The 23,499-nt window shown below is 42.9% G+C and overlaps 1 protein-coding gene across 1 annotated transcript in view; it reads right to left on the minus strand.

Moving 5' to 3' along the window:
* The window catches only part of LOC141144827 (cadherin-9-like), a 695,333-nt gene that overhangs the window by 551,367 nt on the left and 120,467 nt on the right, over positions 1-23,499 (minus strand). The window contains exon 2 of the mRNA XM_073630885.1: positions 4,142-4,405. Coding sequence (XP_073486986.1) covers positions 4,142-4,399 — 258 coding nt within the window. The 5' untranslated portion in view covers positions 4,400-4,405. The remainder of the gene's footprint in view (positions 1-4,141; positions 4,406-23,499) is intronic.

Here is a 23,499-nt window from a genome sequence, read left to right on the forward strand (position 1 = left end):
TGGCGATTATTGCAGAGTATTGGCAGAGTATTGCAGAGTATTGCAGAGTATTGGCAGATTATTGCAGAGTATTGGCAGAGTATTGCAGATTATTGCAGAATATTAGCAGAGTATTGCAGAGTATTGGCAGAGTACTGCAGATTATTGGCAGAGTATTGCAGAGTATGGGCAGAGTACTGCAGAGTATTGGCATTGTAGTGCAGAGTATTGCAGAGTATGGGCACTGAGCAGCGCTGTGGTCACTACAGATCCAGCCCACAGCGCGGCTGCAAACGATCTCTCCCCCTCTCCCTTTGCACTGTACAGATCGGTACAGAGAGGGGAGGGAGGAACCGGCATCATAACATGATGCCGGTTTGTTTACAAGTGATCGCTTCGTAATTTGACGGAGTGATCACGCGGTAAACGGCCGCTATTAGTGGCTGTTTACCGTGATCCATGATGCGCCGGGTCTTCTGGCCTCACCGTTCATGGATGTTCCCGGGTGCGTGCCCCAGGGGGCGGGCGGGAGCAAGATTCTGGGAGGATGTCCATGGACGCCCACCCAGAATAAGCTGACCGTGCTGTAGCCATCTTTTGGCTATGGCCTGGTCGGCAAGTGGTTAATTTTCTTTCCCCCTTTTTCAAAAACTTGTGGAAAAAAAATGACATATTCAAAAGACTCATTATGCCTCATAGAATATATTTTTGGGGTGTTTACTTTCCAAAATGGGGTCATTTTTGGGCATTTCCATTGTCCTGGTGCTCCACGGCCTTCAAAAATGTGATAGGGAGTCAAGAAATTAGATGTGTATTTGCACCCCTAGAACACCTGACAGTGCTCCCTGCATGTTGGGCCCCTGTACAGTATGTTGCCAGGCTGTGTAAAAGTCTCACATATGTGGTATTGCCATACTCAGGAAGAGTATCAGAATGCTCTCTGCATGTTGGGCCTCTGTATGTTGCCAGGCTGTGTAAAAGTCTCACACATGTGGTATCTCCATACTCTGGAGGAGTAGCAGAATGTATTTTGGGATGTAATTTTTGATATGTATGTATGTAAAATGCGTTTTCATTTTCTTTCCACATTTTCCAAAAACTTGTGGAAAAAAAAGACATGTTCAAAAGAGCCATTATGCCTCATAGAATATACGTTGGGGTGTTTGCTTTACAAAATTAGGTCATTTTGTGAGCATTTCCAGTGTCCTGGCGCTCCAGGGCCTTCAAAAGTGTAATAGGTATGTGTAATATACAGTATGTCCCAGCTCCTTGCATGTTGGGCGTTTTTATGTGGCCAGGGTGTGAAAAAGTCTCACACACGTGGTATAGCTGTACTCAGGAGGAGTAACAAAATGTGTTTTGGGGTGTAGTTGCAAGTATGCATATGCCATGTGTGATAAATAACCTGTTTTATATGACAATTTTGTGGAAAAAAGAAAATCTTAATTTTGCAAAGAATTGTGGGAAAAAAACTACAACTTCAAAAAACTCACCATGCCTCTTACTAAATACTTTGGGATGTCTACTTTCCAAAAAATTGGTCATGATTGGCACCACAGCTTGTAGACATTATAACCTTCACAAAGACCAAATAATATACATTGATTTGGGTTATTTTTACCAAAGATATGTAGCAGTATAATTTTTGGCCAAAATTTATGAAGAACAATTACTAATTTGCAAAATTTTATAACATGTTATAGCGCAAAAAATAAATAATCTAGTGGTGATTAAATACCACCCAAAGAAAGCTCTATTTGTGTGAAAAAAAGGACAAAAGTTTCATATGGATACAGTGTTGCATGACTGAGTAATGGTTATTGAAAGTGTAAGAGCACTGAAAGCTGAAGTTTTGCCTGGTCAGGAAAGGGATATAAGTGCCCAGTAGGCACATGGTTAAAATATCTCAATATAGTTATTATGAAATTAAGTTTTGTGAAACAACATGAGACCGAGAGTGTCAAATAAAATTGTATTTCTCCTGAAACTCCATGAGAGTTTGCTGATACTGGAAATCATACATTACTACTGTGCTGCACAAATTGCACCCCTTGTCTTGTATCATAAGACCAAACCCCCTTAATGGGTAATCCTACAGGCTTACCTGATTGCCCCTTTAGCAATAGATACACTTCTATTGTATGTATTTTAAATTCATACCAAAAGCATATTTCTAACCCTGTAATTAAACATCCCTTGAAAATAAGTGGCCAGGTGAAATACTTAGGTAGGTTACTATCATCACATATGCCCTTATTCCAAATTCACCTTTTTTTCTAAGTTCCAGCTTACCTATGTACCAATATATATATAAAAAGTGCTGTACTGCCAATCATATAAATGTGCGGATAATAAGATTATTACTAGATAAATTTTACCTGCAAAAAAATGTGCAAAATACAATGTGCAAAACATACTATTGCAGTGCAAAATAGGGTGTAAAACTACACCTCCACCAAATGTCTGCTAGTGCCTGATCAAATGAATAGAACGGAACTGCACTAATAACACATAAAATTATAACATTCCAATTTTAAAACAGTGAAAGTCCAAAGTGACAAAAATCTTCAGTTGCTTCCAAATCGAAGACTTCACCAAATAGTGCACAACAAATAAAAAGTGCTGGTGCTCTCCTCCACCTCGATATCCTAGCTGCTCACCTTAAAATCTGACCCCTGTTTTACCAGTAGGTCAGATAAAGCAGATCCCCTCTGGGGAGCTCCTAATCCATCCGTTTCACCCTCTCGCTCTTTACTGGCTTGACCTGTCTTAGACCTCCCTCAGGTAATTCCACATAGGATAAAAAAACACCAGGTCTAGTGTTCTCTGTATACCAAAGGTTTATTTGTCCAGATAGGAACAACAAAAAAATACTCACAAATGAAGCACTTGCAGTGTGGGCTAAGGATGCTATGAACAGCACAATACTCGCAGGATGACATCACCAATGCGACTCCTCTCCTATACGTATTACATTAAATGGGCGTGACTTCTTCAGTAAGGGGCGGAAACAGGGCGTCTCACCACTGTTTAAAAACACTGGTGTCCCCTCGTAATGTGCAACGGCTCCTCCCTTTCTAGCCAGATTCAATTAACACAACCGGCTGCATGAGAAACAACCTTGTATCTCACACAGGAAACAGGAAGCAGCAAAATAGCACTAATACTAGCATCAACACTCAATTAGAACACCAAATCATCTCAAATCTGGCTAAATAAAAATATGCTGGTGACTCCATCACACAAGTACCCTCTGCATATATACAGAAAACAGCAAATATGGTTAAAACATTGCTCAAGTACATATATTTACACAAAATTATATATATATATATATATATATATATATATATATATATATATATATATATATATATATATATAACTATTTTCATATAAAATAATTTTTAAATTTAATTTAAAAAATAATATAAAAACAACCTTAAAATAATTATTACAAGTTACTAATAAAGCAGTTCAGGTCAACGTCAATATACAAAATCCTCGGCCAAAGAACTTTGGTCTCATAAATCCAGAAGGATTCCCTTTTACTGAGTTGTCTGATATGATGACCACCCCTCCAATGTTTTTCCACCTGTTCAATACCCCACAATTTAAGTGAACTGAGATCCTTATTATGCACCAATTTAAAGTGTTTAGAGACACTATGGGGTTGATTTACTAAAGGCAAATCCACTTTGCACTACAAGTGTACTGCAACTTGGCTCATTCTGCACATTGAAAGTAAAAACAAACATTTTTTTCTTCAGAGCAGAAACAGGTAGGAATCTGCAACAAAGTTTGTAAATATCCATGCAATGCATTTTGATCACCCAGAGGGGATTGTTTTTTTCTGAACAAAAGTGAAATTACTCTTTATCTATCTTATTTTTTTTTTTTTGTACCATTGGTGTGCAAACCAATTAGGCAATTTGCTTTAGTTTTAATCTATCGATGATGTCTCTAGTTCAAAAAATGAATCATATACACTAATTATAATATTCTCATGCTAAAAAAAAATTACATTACATTTGAGAAACTAGTACAACCTTTCATAACCTAATACAGTACTAATGCACTTATTTTTTATAGGTACTGTATATTCATGCTTTCATTTTTGTACTGCTTCACAGTTATTAAAAGACAGGAGACATGTGCTTACCTTGCCAACATATTGTGTATCTGAACCTGTATACTCTTCAAGTAAAAAAAATTGATTCCACATCCATCCTCTTTTTGCTCGATGCAACACCTTGATACCTTCTGACAATGAACGTTTTCTCCAGTCATCATGTATTTGTGTTCTATCCAAAGGTGTTGTGTGAATCATAAGAATTAAATAAGTGCACACAATGAAAAGTAAACTAATGTGCACCCTCATTATTTGGAGATGAAGAAATATCCAATTATCTTCAAGCATAGACACCTGCAAAAATAAGCATTTAATCAGGTTTAACAATATGTTATTGTGCCAACTATCTAATTCTATATTAACCCATCTATCTATTAACTTATTTATTCAGTTACTGTCGATTTTCAAGACAATAAAGCTGGCAGGGAAATTACCTCTAAGACAAAACAATTTCCATACAGTACTCAGGAACCTTGGGAAAAAAATCACAATCTAATACAGTTTTATTATTTATAATGTTACCATATACTGTACATTTTTGCTTGTGTAATATATTTAATAAGAATTCTGATATTTGGGAATATATTTAAACCATGAAATGTGTTTCTCTGCATATTATACCACACTCAGTTTCCCAATGGGTGTTACTGTGAATATGTTTCTACTTCAAAAACCTGGCCATTGTTTTGTATGCTTATTCCATTTTACATGGGTTTTAAACAACAATTTTTAGATCCCCCAATCAGGCTGTGTCCCATGTAGATTTGCTAGATGCAGTGCATAGTTAGGAAGCATTATATTTGTCACTGTACAGAATGGAGAGGAGGATATAATGAATGGTTACTAAGCTACAGTATGTTCTCTCTTTCCACGAGGGATGGTGCTTCAACCCAATTATACCTCTATCACGATTTAGTATGGTGCTTCACTGTGCCAGACTATCAGTCTCCATCTGCTTCCCAGTAGATACTCATGAACAAACATCAGTAACAAGGGGATAGTAAAAAAAAAAACTTCTTTATTGAAAACAAGGATTCAAATGATCCATAGCACAACCTACCCTAATGCGTTTCAGTCCAGAAAATACCTTATTCATAGGCTATGGGTCAGTGTGGGTCATGCTATGAAACATTTTACTCCTTGTTTTCAATAAAGAAGATTTTTTCCTACTATAACTGTGTTGCCGACATTCATTTATATGTTCTCTTTTTATCCTGGGACACACAAGCGCTCAGTATGACCAGACCTGAAGCTTGGAGGTAATCTAACTCCATACTTGTACTGTACATTGTATTATAAACATTGTTTGTGTAATTTGGAAATAGCATGTAACCCACCATACTTAAAGCCCTTTCACACTGAGGTGCTTTTTAAGCTCTTGGCGCAAAAAAAAGCACCTGGAAAGCTCACGAAAATCTATTTCCATTAAAATTTATCAATGCTTTCACACTGGAGAGGTGTGCTGGCAGGGAGGTGAAAAAAACTCCTGCAAACAGCATCTTTGGAGCATGTTTGGAGCACTATAAAAAGCGCTTTAAAGCGCCCCTTTTCATTGAAATGAATGGGAAGTGCCTCAAAAGCACCTGAAAAGAGCTTCAAAAGCACCTCAAAATGGTTCTTGAAGCAGTTTTTGAGTCAGGTGACCTTCAAAAAACCACCCCGCTAACTCCTCAAAGCACCTGAATAGTGCCGCAAAAGCACCACATAAGCAATCTGCGTTTTATGGGCAGTTTTCAAGTGCTTCAGTGTGAAAGGGTTCTTATACTGTACATTGTTTTGAAAATATTAATTTGTGTGTTATTTTTATATATTATATAACCCCATCAATAAATGTATATTGCAGACCGAACTCCTTTTTTTTGCTCAAGAATCCTCATTTCTACAGTAAAGGCCGTACACACGATCGGACTTTTTGACAACAAACATGCAAATTAGCTGTTTTGGAGCAACATCCGACCGTGTGTACGCTCCATCGGACAAACTTTTTCTGTTTCCATCGGACTTTCGTTGGCTGTGCGAACGGACAAACTTTCCGGCAACAAAAGTCTGATGGAGCAAAGTCCGATCGCGTGTACACAAAAACATCGGACTTTTGTACAAACTACAGTACGCGGCCGCGAGAATGTTTCCAGCGCGAACCCATCACGCTGGTTCTCGGCGACAGGGTACAGTACATCTCGCGCTGGCTGCAATAGGAAAAACACACTTTCCTATTGCGGCAAGTGCGAGAGGGAATTCCCCTCTGGGGGCATACCAGGCCCTAGGTCTGGTATGGATTTTAAGGGGAAACCCCTACGCTGAAAAAATGGCATGGGGTCCCCCCAGAATCCATACCAGACCCTTATCTGAGCACGCAGCCCGGCCGGTCAGGAAAGGGATGGGGACAAGCAAGTGCCCCCCCTCCTGAGCCGTGCCAGGCCGCATGCCCTCAACATGGGGGTGGGTGCTTTGGAGGAGGGGGCACCCTGCGGCCCCCCCACCCCAAAGCACCTTGTCCCCATGTTGATAAGGACAAGGGCCTCTTCCCAACAACCCTGGCCGTTGGTTGTCGGGGTCTGCAGGCGGGGGGCTTATCGGAATCTGGGAGCACCCTTTAATAAGGGGGCCCCCAGATCCTGGCCCCCCACCCAATGTGAATGAGTATGGGGTACATGGTAACCCTACCCATTCACCTAGGGAAAAAAGTGTCAATAAAAAAACACTACACAGATTTTAAAAGTAATTTATTAGGCAGCTCTGGAGGTCTTCTTCTGACTTCGGGGGTCTTCTTCTGACTTCGGGGGTCTCTCAGGCCTCTTCCTCCTCTCTCAGGTGTCATCTCTGCGCTCTCTGGTTCTTCTCCGTTGCCTTCTTCCTTCTGCCGGGCTCCTCCACTATCTTCTGCTCTTTTGCCACTCTTTTGCTAGCGGAGGAGCCCGGTCTTTTCAGATGTCTTCTTTCCTCTTCTCTTCCAGAGATGTTGACACGACGCTCTCTCTCCAGCTGTAATGCTGTCTGTGCGCTCTGCTATGACTTATATAGGCGGTGACCCCGCCCCCCTATGAAATCACAGTCCCGGGGCATGCTGGGACTGTGAGGTCATAAGGGGGCATGGTCATGTCATCCTATGACCAACCCCCTTTATGACCTCACAGAGCGCACAGACAGCATTACAGCCAGAGTGAGCGTCGTGTCAACATCTCTGGAAGAGAAGAGGGAAGAAGATGTCTGAAAAGACCGGGCTCCTCCGCTAGCAAAAGAGCAGCAAAAGAGCAGAAGATAGCGGAGGAGCCTGGCAGAAGAAAGAAGGCACCGGAAAAGAACCAGAGAGTGCGGAGACAACACCGGAGAGAGTAAGAAGAGGCCTGAGAGACCCCCGAAGTCAGAAGAAGACCCCCGGAGCTGCCTAATAAATTACTTTTAAAACCTGTGTAGTGTGTTTTTTTTATTGACACTTTTTTCCCTTGGTGAATGGATAGGGGTACTATGTACCCCATACTCACTCACATTGGGTAGGGGACCGGGATCTGGGCGCCCACAGACCCCAACAACCAGCGGCCAGGGGTGTCGGGAAGAGGCCCTTGTCCTCATCAACATGGGGACAAGGTGCTTTGGGGTTGGGGGGCCGCAGGGTACCCCCTCCCCCAAAGCACCCACCCCCCATGTTGAGGGCATGCAGCCTGGTATGGCTCAGGAGGGGGGGCGCTCACTCGTCCCCACCCCCTTTCCTGACCGGCCGGGCTGTGTGCTTGGATAAGGGTCTGGTATGGATTTTGGGGGACCCCCATGCCATTTTTTCGATGTAGGGGGTTCCCCTTAAAATCCATACCAGACCTAAGGGCCTGGTATGCCCCCAGAGGGGTATTCCCTCTCGCGCTCGCCGCAATAGGAACTGGATGTAAACATTGGTTTTCTCTGCTCTCACACAGATCAGCTGTGAGAGCAGAGAAAACTGATGCAGAAGCCTGTGAGTGTGCAGCCTACCCCAGTGTTCCCCTATCACCTTTCCCATTGTAACCAGTGCTTATGCAATACACAGTACCAACATCCAGATCACCACCTTACCAGTGTCCTGATAACTCCCATACCCCTTGCCAGCGTCCTGATCTCCACCATAAGCCATACCAGCACCATAATCACGACCATTCACCATACCAGCGCCCTGATCACTGCCATACCTCATACCAACATCCTGATCACCACAATACACCATGCCATCACCATGATCACCATTATTTGCGATACCAGCTTTCTGATCACCACTATACCTCATGCCAGCATCCTGATCACCACAATACACCTTACCAGCACCATTATCAGTGTCATATGCCATACCAGCATCCTGATCACCACCATACCCCATACCAGCATCCAGATCACTGCCACATCATACCAGCATCCTGATCACTGCCATATGCCATACCAGTGTCCTGATAACCACCATATCCCATACCAGCATCTTAATTAAAGCTATATGTCGTACCAGCATTCTGATCACCACCATATGCCATACCAGCATCCTGATCACCGCCATACCTCATACCAATGTCCTAATCACCACCATACCAGCATCTTGATCACCACCATTCACCATACCAGCTGCCTGATCACTAGACATGTGCATTCATTTTCATCCGAATGCATTTTCGTCCGAATTTCAGGTATTTTCGTTATCGTTTTAACAAATGATAACAAAAGTGCAGAATATGAAAACTGAAAGATCCGACATAAACAAATGCTTTATTTTCATTTTCGTTGCGACAACAGTTCGATATAGATAGGAGATTCAACATGATGCTGACAATAACAATCTGTGTCTATTGAACCTGTGGTCGAATGTGCCTAACCTTAACTCTATTAGTCCAAGATTATTCTACATAGAGACAAAACATTCGACATATAGAGAAAAGATTTGACATAGAGAGAAAAGATTCGACATAGAGAGAAAAGATCACTGCTGGAATTGGGTGGGGGAAGTAAAATAAAAATAATGATGATGATGAATGTTATTGGTCGATTGTAACCAAAGAGGAGGGGCAGTAAAATAGCTAGAACTAAGTACACACGTACAGCCAACTTACTTTCACTTAAGATTTGCTAGCAGAGAGAGACACACACACTGAATCATTTCAGAAGACAGTCAATCTTAGCTGGTCTGTTTGTCAGAGAACCTGAATTATTTAGCAATTAAGCATAAGCACAGCAGCAGAACAATAGTGAAGCAAGCTACAGTTCAACTTAACTTTTTCATAATAATCTGCTACTATTGTGTTAGTGTTGTGAACTTGATAGTGATACTAGTGTTGCTAGTGTTGTGATAGCCTCAGAGACTGCCCGTGTTGTGGGGGGGTTTATTATTATAGATTCTATATTATAATGCCATATCAATATCTGACACAACGTTGGATGCTGCGCCCGCCATTGCACTTGGAGATTGAGAAATGAATGTCAAAGTTGGCTGACTGTTGGGGTAGAGTAGACCATTCAACATGAACGACGAAGAGTCGATAAAGCAACGAAAAACATACAAACGTCGAATGTTTGGCTTATCGTGTCTGTTGAAAGTTCTAAGAAGATTCGACAGAGCAGCTAAACTGTACGACGATGCAATCCCACATTTCGGTCAAATGCTTCCGCCCATAGGCTATAGAAAAATTCTAATGTTGGTTGACCAGTAAAATAATTAATAAATATAATTATTACTAGTCATACAACATTAGAATTCTACTACAGTTAGCTTGTAGGCAGAAAATTTGACTGGAAATGTACGATTGCGGCGTTGTACAGTTTAGCTGCTCCGTCGAATCTTCTTTGAACATTCGACAGACACCATAAGCCTTCAATGACAGATTCGACCTTAATTAATTTGGATTTTTGGACGAATGCAGTTTTTAACGAAAAACAAAATAAATAAAAACAAATTTCGGGAGTAACTAAATACATTTATTTTTCAGACGAAAACGAAATTCCGAAACGAAATATTTCAGTGTCACATGTCTACTGATCACTGTTATAATCCATACCAGCATCCTGATCACTGCTATAATCCATACTAGCATCCTGATCACCTCCATACCAACATCCTGGTCACCGCCATACATCATAGTAGCATCCTGATCACTGCCATATGCCATACCAGCACCCTGATCACCACCATACACCATACCAGTGTCCTAATCATTGCCATACCAGTGCCCTAATCACTTCCAACCCTCATGCCAGCGTCCTGATCACCGCCATTCATGGTCCTGATCACTGCCATATTAGTATCAGTGTTAACTAAGCTAGCGTCCCCGGAAAGATATTCATAAATTAGATGCGTAATTTATGCCACTAGAACACCTTAATCTCTTCCTGTCCAGCAACATATCATCAATTCCAAAGCCAGTAAAAGTTTGTTTACATGGCCGTTACCCTCCAGAGAAGCAGGTCAGACTGATCTGTGTCACTTCCAAATTCGGTTGGATTTTGTCACTTCTGGTTTTGGTCTTATGTAAACAAAGCATTACTGGCTTGTGAAAGCATCAGATCAAAGCAATCTTGCTTTGATCTGATGCTTTGAAGGTCAGAGGAAAGATATCGGGTCTATGAGACCCCACATCTTTTCATAAAGACCTTTCAAGGCCCATTCTATCACAAGGGATTTTGTTCACCCCCTGTGATAAGAATAAAGTTGAAAAAAAATTAAAGGAGGTACAATGTTAAAAAAGGAAAATAAATACAATTTAAAAAAATGCTCCCCTTGTCCCCCTGTGCTCGCATGCAAAGGCAAAAGTATGTGTTAGTCCTGCACACATATGTAAATGGTGATTGCACCACATATATGAGGTATCGCCACGAACATCAGAAGAAAGAGAGCAATTATTCTATTGGCAGACCTGCTGTATAACTTTAAACTTGTAACCTGTAAAAGCCTTTAAAGGGTCTCCTAGTAATTTGGGGCCATTCCAGGGCCATACGCAATTTTAAATCATAATATGTTTGGTTTCAATTACTCAGTGCAACTTCATCTTTTATATTTTACCAAACAGTTGGGTATTATATTGTGTTTTTGTGCATTAAAATTCACTAAAGCATATTTTTCCCAAACAATAAATATTGCCTGACATAAAAACATGCAACACCCACCATTTTGTTCTCTAGGACCTCTGCTTAAAACAATATATAATGTTTGGGGGTTCTTATTCGTTTTCTAGAAAAAAAATGCAGATATTTACATGTAGGAGAGGAATTAGCACAGACTGGAACTGGTTAAACAACCTACACCTAGCACTAACCCAAAAACATCCCTATATTAGGTATATAAAAGAAACAAGGGGGGAGGCGCCTCTCTAAACGTAGTATTAAAACAGTATAATTCATTGCACAAGATTAAAAACACTCTATGGACCTCAAGTCGCATCAAAGTGGGACCAAGTAGTGCAGGGACTGCTTTGAAGTCGCTGCGACTTGAAGTCACACAGATATGAACGGTACTCATTGGAAATCATGAGGAATGACTTGTCATGCGACTTTGCTGTCCCAAGTTGCATGATAAGTTGCGCTAGTGGAAACCGAGCCTTAGTTTGATTTTTGGCCTTTTTTAGCTCAATATGTGCTAGGTTTTGCATCAGCTGTTAACCTTTGTAAGCCCAACTATTTATAATCTACTACTTTTAAATGATACTGTTTTAATACTTCACTTGTTTATTTTATATGTTTTGCAGTTGCTGGACACATTCTGAGGATGGCTGCCTCTTTTTAAATCACCCCTTTAACGTGGTTCGAATTTGTTTTTACCTAAAGACTGACTAATCAAATATACATTATTACAAACTAAGGGCATTGTCTCCTGGAGCACCAGATACCCAATTTACCTTCACTGTATTAGGTATATCCCCTTGTAGATACGGTATACCAGATTCCTAAAAAAATGTAAAAAACATGTAATCTCTGCACTTTGTGTAAAGAAATTATAAATAAGGAATTTGTAAATGGAAAAACAAATCACAATAACTACAAGCAGATATTAAAGTGATTGTAAAGTCTTGTTTTTTTTAATAACAAACATGTTATACTTACCTGATCTGTGCAATGAATTTGCAAAGGGCAGCCTGGATCCTTTTCTTCTCAGGTCCCTCTTTGCTGCTCCTGGCCCTTCCCTCCTATTGAGTGCCCCACAGCAAGCAGCTTGCTATGGGGGCACATGAACCGAGCTGCAGCTCTGTGTGTCCATCCAGACATGGAGCTTCCCCCTCGCTCTCCTGATTGGCTAACTGACTTTGATTGATAGCAGCGGGAGTCAATGGCTCTGTTCGGTGTCTCTGCCAATCAGGAGGGAGAGTCCAGAATGGGCGAGGGACTTGTGGACATCGCTGGACAGAGATAGGGCTCGGGTAAGCATTAGGGGGCCTGAGGGGGCCACTGCACACAGAAGGCTTTTTATCTTAAAGTGCATTCCTCACATTTACCCAGTGAAGTGAACAGTCTCAGATGATAACAAATCCTCCTACATAAATTGTATATGTAAATCTGTTGTCTTCAGCTTTATATACTGTTTAGAAAGTGGATGTACTGTTAGAATGTTCTCTTCCTGATTCACCTGTGGGTGTGCATTCTTGCTATACATTGTGAGACAGCTAATTGGAGGAAAGGCATACACCCCCCTCAACATAGGCATAGACATCTCTGCTAATCTATTTATAGCACCCACTCTGACAGAAAATTCAGGCTGGTTTTATCTCAGTTGACAGAGAAGTTATCATGCTGATAACAGAAGAACGGAACAGGAGAAAGCCACGGGACTTAGGGCTTTGACGAGAGATAAGAAAACACTGCAGATATACTGTATGTGCCCAGCTCAAATTTCATGAATCGGGTTTACATCCACTTTAATGCATAGAATGCATTAAGATAGAAAACCTTCTAAGTTTACAACCCCTTTAAGCAAACAACCCAATAGGAATGATTACATTCCTGTCAGGAGCTGTCATCACCCTCTTTAGCTGAGAAGGATTCCCAGGGAGCATTTTCCTAATTTACAATGCAACTGTGCATCCTTTAAGGACTTCCACTCTCAAACTAATATTTTGAAACAGCGTTTTTTAGAAAAGGGTTATGAGGAATGTCAATTGGAGTACATACATAAAGTCTCACATAGGAATTGGAATTCTCTGTTGGATGATGGGGACCACCAATAAGAGAGCCAATAACTGGCTTTTGTTAAAGGGACATTGACACTGATAATCAGGGCACTAATTATCAGTGTCCTGATTATTAGTGCAGTCCCATCACTGCTCATAAGCACTGCCAAGCAGTGCCCACCAGTGCTGCCCATCAGTGCCTCCTCATCAATGTCACCTATCAGTGCCTATCAGTGCCACCTATCAGTGCCACTTATCAGGGCACATCAGTGAAAGAGAAAAATTACCTGTTTGCAAAATTTTATAACAAACTATAAAAAATGTTTTTTTTTTTTTTTTTTTTAATTTTTGGTATTGTTATCATTTGATTAGCAAAAAAATTAAAAAAAACAGTGGTGATTAAATACCACCAAAATAAATCTCTATTTGTGTGAAAAAAATGTTAATTTGGGTACAGTGTAGCATGACAGCGCATTTTAATGTGTGACAGGGCTGAAAGCTGAAAATTGGCCTGGACAAGAAGGGGATGAACGTACCCAATAGGCAAGTGGTTAAGAATGCTCAATTCCTAGAAATAGCCCCAAATTTAGTTGAAAAACCAAATTAACCTACACTTTTCAAAGGGTTACAGGTCTTTTTTTTCCCTGTAGGAGATCTGGGGTATGCAAGTCTAATACATCCAGAGCTCTTTCCTATACACTTATAATATTCATGGTTTTGTTATGGTAACTGTTCTACAGCTAATGTTGTTTATTTATTGCAGTGCCCATGCAGCCTACAGTATCGTACCAGGACTAAATGAGCACTGCAAACTAGGATTGGTGAGCACATAAGAAATAATAAGAAAGGTTTTAAAGGGCATATTCTATCCAGGCACTATGCCTCGGTCCATAATAAGGATGCTACAAGCCTTAAAATATTGAGGATTAATACTGTACATTCATTCCCCAGTGGAATATACTTTTATTATGTTGCTTCCTAATGGCTTTTTGTTATTTAAATTGGCTCTAGTGGTGTCAGATCCCATGTTACCTGCCCCTGATGATGTGAATTCTGTTGAAAAGTATCAGAAAATTACCCCAAGTGGCACAGATGTTATTTCATGTTATGTCTGTTTTTACTTCTTTGTGAGTAAAATTTTATTATAATTAAACTAGGTATGTCTACATTATTAAAATATGTGGGGTTCTTTTTATTATTATCACTGTATAACGTGGCTGACATGGATTCCATCATTGCTAAAGATCTTGTCCCATTTTGCTGGGAAAGCATTTCTGACCTCCTATAACCAAGGGTCTTAATATTTGGTTAGAGGCTTGTGGATAATGTTGCATGTTGCATCATACTTCACATTTCCTGATGTTATATTTTCACTTATTTTTACTGAATATGGACTTTTTTTAAAGTTGTATTCATTTACTTAATTTGCATGTGTCAGTTTTACACTGTTTTTTTCACACTTTTATTGTATTTTACATGAGCAATGAGGTAATCTTTACTCATAATTAACAATTTGTGATTACTCATTTAAAGGGTTAGCCCAATGCTTTTGTTTGTTCAACATACAGATATATCAGATTAGTAGGTAGCCCGAGGCAGAAGCTTCTGTCAATACTGGCAGTGTGGTGCACCTGTTTCCCCTCTATGTATGGAGGGTAAACTGCTAGGCTTAGGCTGGCTAAAAGTATAACATCAGTTAAGCTTTTCTGTTGGAATAGTAGTTGCATTAAAATAGATGCCCCCTAAAGAAATTCAGCAGATTGATCCCATACATGTTTGCCTAGCATATGAAAATAAATAAGCAAAATGTATGTCCTCATATATAATTATTTAAGTACAAAATAAAAAAAATGTGCATAAATGCTTTCTTAGTCAGGTTTTTGTGGGTACACTAAGTCAATCATAATTTGTTAGTTGTAAAACATTAATAGAGATAATGATGTATTAATGTACAATCATGTGGATGAAATTTGCTTTTATATTACTTAAAGCAGAGTATGTGCTATATAGATAAATGTACTCAAAGCATACTTCCTTTGTGACTGCCACTGATAGACAGTAATTTCTCATAGCCCCTTGGGAACAGAGCAGGAGACTTCTCTGTCTTCAGCCACATGTGTACTTTGAACTTTAGTTAGTCAGCTCTGTAAAATACTTTGTCAGCAAAGCCGATAAGACTGGTTTGGTAAACATAAAAAAGGAGACTATAAACTAACATATTTAAAATCATTTAAAAAAAATATTAAAAACAAAAACAAAAACACTATGCATTCTTTGAAATAGAAACTAAATTCCAAAGGTTGGCAATGGGCTTTTGCATAATGTGTAAATAAGTACAGCATAATTTTTGTGCACATTTTGGCACACTTACCTCACAGTGTCCTCCTTCAGTGGTGTTAGGTACAGGCTCCAGAAGAAAGTGTAGATCGTCAGCAAATCATGTGCTCCCTTTAATCTACTTTATTAGTTTAGATATATATTAGTATAGATATAGTACTGCTAATAATATTAAAATAAGTTTATTATGTGCTGCTGACTGTCAATGGTGCCATCCATCGTAGGTCCCTGCAGCACTCAACCATTAAAGGCCTGATACCATTTGATGTGCACCACATTCTTCCATTTTGGTTTAGACTTTAATTTTTGCTCTGTCTCCTACCACCATCCTCACCCAGCTGCTTTTTACATGTCCTGTAGCACTCCTTCTCAACCTTTGACTGCTCACTGATGTATTTGCACACCAGATTTACATAATATAGGCACCAAGGTCTATTCTTGGTATTCTGAGAATAAGCCAGGATTTAAACTGCATACCATTATTAGGAGTGTAGAATGTTTTTGCAAAAGCGACCATTAGTGGAACTTAAGTCCTCAGCAGGACTTTAATTCCACTGTTACAATAAAATGAATCATACTCAGACTTTCACTGTTATATCTATTTAGCATCATCTGAGACATGTTTGTTAGCCATTTCTTTGACAAAGTTAAATCCACTCCATTAACAACAACAGAAAATAATGAAGTACTATATTTCTGTCAAATTGTTTACTATCTATCTATCTATCTATCTATCTATCTATCTATCTATCTATCTATCTATCTATCTATCTATCTATATATATATATTGTACAGGACACCATGGTTGTTTAACTGCAAAAGCAGTTCTGGACTTTGCAAGTTGGTGAGGCTGAAATCTCTTTCTTTTGTTTTTGCTGCTGTAAAGCTATTTAAGTTCATTAAACCTCCTTTTGAGTGAAAAGCCTATGTCCTGCGATCTAGCTGGTTCCCCCGAACTTTACAAGTGGTGGAGAATGCGGACAGGCATTTTTCTTGCTGTTTTTTTCTTTTTCTGCATTGGACTTAAAACTGACATTTAAAGGGACAGTACAGTGGATTTATGTCCTGGGTAAAAGCCGCACAAACTCTGAAAGCTGAAGCAATGGAGGAGCTAATTAAACAGCTGTCCTTGGCTAATATACAAGTGCAGACTCGCCATGAAGAAGCTAATCAGCGCTTAGCAACCTAGCTGGAGGTACAGCAAGAAAATACTCGCCTGTTGGTGGCCCAGTTGGCAGCCCAGCAAGCAACCCAGCAAGGGGTTATGCAGGCTCAGGTGACTGCCTTAAAAGAAGTAGTGCAGCAGCTTTCTCAGGGCCGTGAGCAAGCGGCTGTTGCCCCTGGCAATCAGGTGACCATGAGGGCAAGCCATTTTTTGCAGAAGTTGTCCCTAAGTGATGATGTAGAGGCATTTCTTGCTACATTTGAGAGGACAGCAGAGAGAGAAGGGTGGCTCCAGGACCAGTGGGCCAGCCTAATTGCTCCTTTCCTAACCGGAGATCCTCAAAAAGCCTACTTCGACCTGCCACCTGATGACGCTAAAGACACTTTGCAATATGTAATGAATTGCTTTATCGGGTTACCAAAGTGAGAGAAAATGTGGTAGAGCAATTATTGGTACCTCAACAGTATAGACGCAAGGTCCTGGCCCTGGCCCATGATGATGTTTTCGGGGGTCACCTGGGCATTGAAAAGACGGAGGCACGGATCACCGACTGGTTTTACTGGCCAGGTCTGAAAGCAGAGGTAAGGAGATACTGTACCTCTTGTCCCACCTGTCAGTTGACCGCTCCGGTGATCCACTTCCGAAGCCCTTTGGTCCCTCTGCCCATAATTGAGGTCCCATTCGAGAGGATAGCTATGGATATAGTGGGTTCCTTGGTAAAGTCGGCTCAAGGTCACTCCTACATACTGGTGATCCTCGACTATGCCACCCGATATCCTGAGGCGCTACCCCTGCGGAATACCTCCTCCAAGGCTATTGCCCGGGAATTATTCCAGTTGTTTACACGGACTGGTTTTCCCAAGGAAATACTCACGGACCAGGGCACCTCGTTTATGTCGAGGGTTATGGCCGATGTGTGCAAGCTCTTCCGGATTAAACAGCTGCGCACATTGGTCTACGATCCCCAAACAAATGGGTTGGTAGAACGCTTTAATAAGACCCTTAAATCTATACTCAAGAGAGTTGTACAAAGGGATGGGAAAGACTGGGACTGCCTTTTACCAGCTCTCCTGTTTGCTATGAGTTGGTATATGGGTGGAGACCTCGCGGACTACTGGATTTTGCTAAAGAGGAATGGGAAAGTGAACCTATTCAGCATAAGTGTGTTCTTGAATATGTCTCCCAAATGCAGGAGAGGATCCGAACTGTGATGCCACTAGTCAAGGAACATTTACAAAAAGCCCAGGAGGCTCAACGACGGGTCTATAATAGGGCTGCAAAAATAAGGAACTTCCAAGTGGGGGATCGAGTAGTGGTGTTGATTCCCACTGTGGAAAGTAAATTCTTGGCCAGGTGGCAAGGCCCCTTTGAAGTTTTAGAAAAAGTGGGAGAGGTAAATTATAGAGTCTACCAACCAGGTAAGAAATAACCCTATCAAATATATCATATAAACTTGTTAAAGCCCTGGACAGAGAGGGAACCAGTGACCTCCCTGGCTAGTGCAAGATTGGAACCTCGGGTTGGGGTGGAGAGTAGGGATGAACTGAACACCCCCCTGTTTGGTTCGCACCAGAACATGCGAACAGGAAAAAAGTTCGTTCGAACACGCGAACACCGTTAAAGTCTATGGGACACGAACATGAATAATCAAAAGTGCTAATTTTAAAGGCTTATATGCAAGTTAAAAAGTGTTTGGGGACCTGGGTCCTGCCCCAGGGGACATGGATCAATGCAAAAAAAAGTTTTAAAAACTGACGTTTTTTCAGGAGCAGTGATTTTAATAACGCTTAAAGTCAAACAATAAAAGTGTAATATCACTTTAAATTTTGTAGCTGGGGGGTGTCTATAGTATGCCTGTAAAGGGGCGCATGTTTCCCGTGTTTAGAACAGTCTGACAGCAAAATGACATTTCGAAGGAAAAAACCCATTTAAAACTACTCGCGGCTATTGCATTGCCGACAATACACATAGAAGTTGATTGATAAAAACAGCATGGGAATTCCCCACAGGGGAACCCCGAACCAAAATTAAAAAAAAAAAAAATGGCGTGGGGTTCCCCCTAAATTCCATACCAGACCCTTATCCGAGCACGCAACCTGGCAGGCTGCAGGAAAAGAGGGGGGGACGAGAGTGCGGCCCCCCCTCCTGAACCGTACCAGGCCATATGCCCTCAACATTGGGAGGGTGCTTTGGGGTAGCCCCCCAAAACACCTTGTCCCCATGTTGATGAGGACAAGAGCCTCATCCCCACAACCCTGGCCAGTGGTTGTGGGGGTCTGCGGGTGGGGGGCTTATCGGAATCTGGAAGCCCCCTTTAACAAGGGGACCCCCAGATCCCGCCCCCCCGTGTGAAATGGTAAGGCGGTACTTACCCCTACCATTTCACTAAAAAACTGTCAAAAATGTTAAAAATGACAAGAGACAGTTTTTGACAATTCCTTTATTTAAATGCTTCTTCTTTCTTCTATCTTCCTTCATCTTCTTCTTCTGGTTCTTCTGGCTCTTCTGGTTCTTCCTCCGGCGTTCTCGTCCAGCATCTCCTCCGTGGCGTCTTTTATCTTCTTCTCCTCGGGCCGCTCCGCACCCATGGCATGGGGGGAGGCTCCCGCTCTTCTCTTCATCTTCTTCTTCTCTTCTTCTTTTCTTCTCTTCTTCTCTTCTTCTCTACTTCATTTTCTTCTCCGGGCCGATCCGCACCCATGCTGGCATGAAGGGAGGCTCCCACTGTGTGACGGCGTCTCCTCGTCTGACGGTTCTTAAATAACGGGGGGCGGGGCCACCCGGTGACCCTGCCCCCTCTGATGCACGGTGACTTCACGGGACTTCCCTGTGACATCACGGGGAATGCCACAGGGAAGTCCCGTCATGTCCCGTGCGTCAGAGGGGGGTGGGGCCACCTGGTGACCCCGCCCCCCTGACGCACGGGACATGACGGGACTTCCCTTTGGCATTCCCCGTGACGTCACAGGGAAGTCCCGCCAAGTCACCGTGCGTCAGAGGGGGGCGGGGTCACCGGGTGGCCCCGCCCCCCATTATTTAAGAACCATCAGACGAGGAGACGCCATCACACAGTGGGAGACTCCCTCCATGCCAGCATGGGTGCGGAGCGGCCCGGAGAAGAAAATGAAGAAGAGAAGAAGAGAAGAAGGAAGAAGAGAAGAAGATGAAGAAGAAGATGAAGAGAAGAGCGGGAGCCTCCCCCCATGCCATGGGTGCGGAGCAGCCCGAGGAGAAGAAGATAGAAGACGCCGCGGAGGAGATGCTGGATGAGAACGCCGGAGGAAGAACCAGAAGAAGAAGATGAAGGAAGATAGAAGAAAGAAGAAGCATTTAAATAAAGGAATTGTCAAAAACCATCTCTTGTCATTTTTAACATTTTTGACAGTTTTTTAGTGAAATGGTAGGGGTAAGTACCCCCTTACCATTTCACACAGGGGGGGCCGGGATCTGGGGGTCCCCTTGTTAAAGGGCAGGGCAGGGTTGTATTTACAGTTAGTGTACTGTGTCCTCTGCACAGTGTGCACCTAAAGCTACCTGAATAAATTGGTGGTGTTCTTCTGATCCTATATTAATACCACAAGCAGACAGCTACCATATTTACAGTTAGTGTGCTGTGTCCTCTGCACAGTGTGCACCTAAAGCTACCTGAATAAAATTGGTGGTGTTCTTCTGATCCTGTTAATACCACAGGCAGGTGGCTACAATATTTACAGTTAGTGTACTGCATCCTCTGCACAGTGTGCACCTAAATTTACCTGAAGAAAATTGCTGTTGTTCTGCTCCTATTAATACCATAGGCAGGCAGCTACAGTATTTACAGTTAGTGTACTGTGTCCTCTGCACAGTGTGAACCTAAAGCTACCTGAATAAAATTGCTGTTGTTCTGCTCCTATTAATACCACAGACAGGCAGCTACAGTATTTACAGTTAGTGTACTGTACTTTCCTCTGCACAGTGTGCACCTAAAGCTACCTGAATAAAATTGGTGGTGTTCTTCTGATCCTATATTAATACCTCAGGCAGGCAGCTACAGTATTTACAGTTAGTGTACTGTGTCCCCTGCACAGTGTGAGCCTAAAGCTACCTGAATAAAATTGGTGGTGTTCTTCTGATCCTATATTAATACCACAGGCAGGCAGCTACAGTATTTACAGTTACTGTGTCCTCTGCACAGTGTGCACCTAAAGCTACCTGAAGACAATTGCTGTTGTTCTGCTTCTATTAATACCACAGGCAGACAGTTACAGTATCTACAGTTAGTGTACTGCTTCCTCTGCACAGTGTGCACCTAAAGCTACCTGAAGACAATTGCTGGTGTTCTCATACTAATAATACTACAGGCAGGCAGTTGATTCTGCTAGCTTCAGTATCAGTATATATATACATCCCAGCTTTGTGCAGCTACATTTCACTGCAAGCCATTAGTATGTCCGAAAGGTCAACAAGGATAGGCAGACAGTCACAAGCCAATAAAAGAGGGCAAGCAGGCTCTGTGTCTAGAGGCAACAGTGCTGGTCGTGGAGACGGTGCATCCTTATCAGCACGTGGCCGTGGGACACGCTTGTCCTTTTTTTCGGCAGCTGGCCGTGTTGAGCCACAACATGCGGAAGACTTGGTAGAGTGGATGACCAAACTGTCCTCATCCCCCTGATCCTCTCTCACCTTTGTCTGGCAAAACAGCTGCCAACGTGGCCTCTTCTGTCGGCTCAATGGCATCAGTCACTCCTTCCCTAGCTCCACCATGTCCTCCTGAGGAGTCCCCCCGAACTGTTTGACCACAGTGTTGAGTACATGCTCCAGGAGGATGCCCAGCGTTTTGAAGGCTCCGATGAGGTACCCAGCTAGAGGAAGGCAGTAACGTGAGCCCAGAGAGAGGGGGTGCCCAAGAAGGACAGCAATCTGGCAGTCATGTTCCCCCAGCTGCAGCATACTGCCAGCTTTGCTCCAGTGATGAGGAGGGAGGGGATGATGAGGTCACTGACTCCACATGGGTGCCTGATAGGAGAGAGGAGGAGGAGGAGGCACATCACCAAGGAGGCAGGATGCCCTCCAGGGACCAGCTTAAGGCCATCACACCAACTGCATCACACCGCAGAGCTCTGCATGTGCAGGGTGCTGCTGTCTGTGCGTTATTACAAAAGTTCTTTGGTGTGGGCCTTTTTTGAGATGAGTGCATCAGATCCCACCGCTGCTATTTGCAACATATGTCTCAAGTGTATCTCACGTGGCCAAAACATCTCCCGCTTGGGCACCACATGCTTGACCAGACATATGTTGACCTGCCATGCAGTTCGTTGGCAAGCGTATCTGAATGACCCACACCAAAGAACAAAGAGGACCTCTCCTTGCTCCTCATCAGCTGGGATCTCCAACCCCACTATACCTTCAGTCCTCTCTGAGACCTGCACTGAGAGGAATGAAGGTGTAGAATTAGGTGTGTCACAGCCAAGTACTTGGGGGCAATCTGCTATCGGTACACCGATGTCAGATTGTACCAGGCAAATTTCCCTGCCCCAGTTGCTGCACTGCTGAAAGAAGTTCACTCCCAGCCATCCACATGCCCAGCGGTTGAATGCTAGCTTGGCTAAATTGCTAGCACTTCAACTGCTGTCTTTTCAGTTGGTAGACTCTGCCCCCTTCAGTGAGTTTGTGGAATGTGCGGTTCCTCAGTGGCAGGTTCCCAAAGGCCACTTTTTCTCATGAAAGGCAATTCTGGCTCTCTACCAGCATGTGGAAGGCAATGTCTTGGCCTCGCTGGACAGGGCGGTCAGCGGTAAGGTGCATGTTACCGCTGACTCATGGTCCAGCAGGCATGGACAGGGACGTTACTTATCTTTCACTGTGCACTGGGTGACTCTTCTGGCAGCTGGAACGGATGCAGGAAAGGGTGCAGTAGTGTTGGAGGTTGTTCCACCAGCACGCCTCCAAAATACTACTAGCGGTGATTCTGCCACACCTCTCTCCTCCATTCCCTCCTCTTCTTCTTCCTCCATGGCCTCTTTCTGTGCTGATTTGTCTTCGGAACCAGCGGTGCTCCGTAGGCATTCAAGGGGCTACGCAAGCATGCAGGCCAAAAGATGCCATGCGGTGCTTGAGCTGGTGTGCTTGGGAGACAGGAGCCACACAGGGGCAGATATTCTGTCAGCTCTGCAGGGGCAGGTCCAGAGGTGGTTGATGCCACGCCAGCTTAAGCCAGGTATGGTGGTTTGCGACGATGGCACCAACCTCCTCTCCGCCCTCCGACAGGGACAACTGACCCATGTGCCCTGTTTGGCTCACATCCTTAACTTGGTGGTGCAGCAGTTCTTGGCAGGTACCCGGGCTTACAGGATGTCCTAAAGCAGGCCAGGAATGTCTGTGTGCATTTCCGCAGGTCATATAATGCCAGTGCTCGGCTGGCTGACCTCCAAAAGGAATTTAACCTGCCCAAGAACTGCCTAATCTGTGACATGCCCACCAGGTGGAACTCAACGTTGCCCATACTGCAGCAGCTGCACATGCAGCAGAGGGCCATCAATAAGTACCTGTGCAACTATGGCACCAGGACAGGGTCAGGGGAATTTGTTTTGTTTCCCACGCCAGTGGGCCATGATCAGGGATGCATGCACTGTCCTGTCACCATTTGAGGAGGCCACGAGGATGGTGAGCAGTGACAGTGCATGCATCAGTGACACTGTCCCCCTTGTCCACCTGTTGGACCACACACTGCATGGAATAATGGACAGGGCACTTGAGGCAGAACAGAGGCAGGAAGAGGAGGACTTCCTTAGCTCTCAAGGACCCC

This window comes from Aquarana catesbeiana, linkage group LG05 (genome assembly GCF_042186555.1).
Source record: "Aquarana catesbeiana isolate 2022-GZ linkage group LG05, ASM4218655v1, whole genome shotgun sequence".
Lineage (NCBI taxonomy): Eukaryota > Metazoa > Chordata > Amphibia > Anura > Ranidae > Aquarana > Aquarana catesbeiana.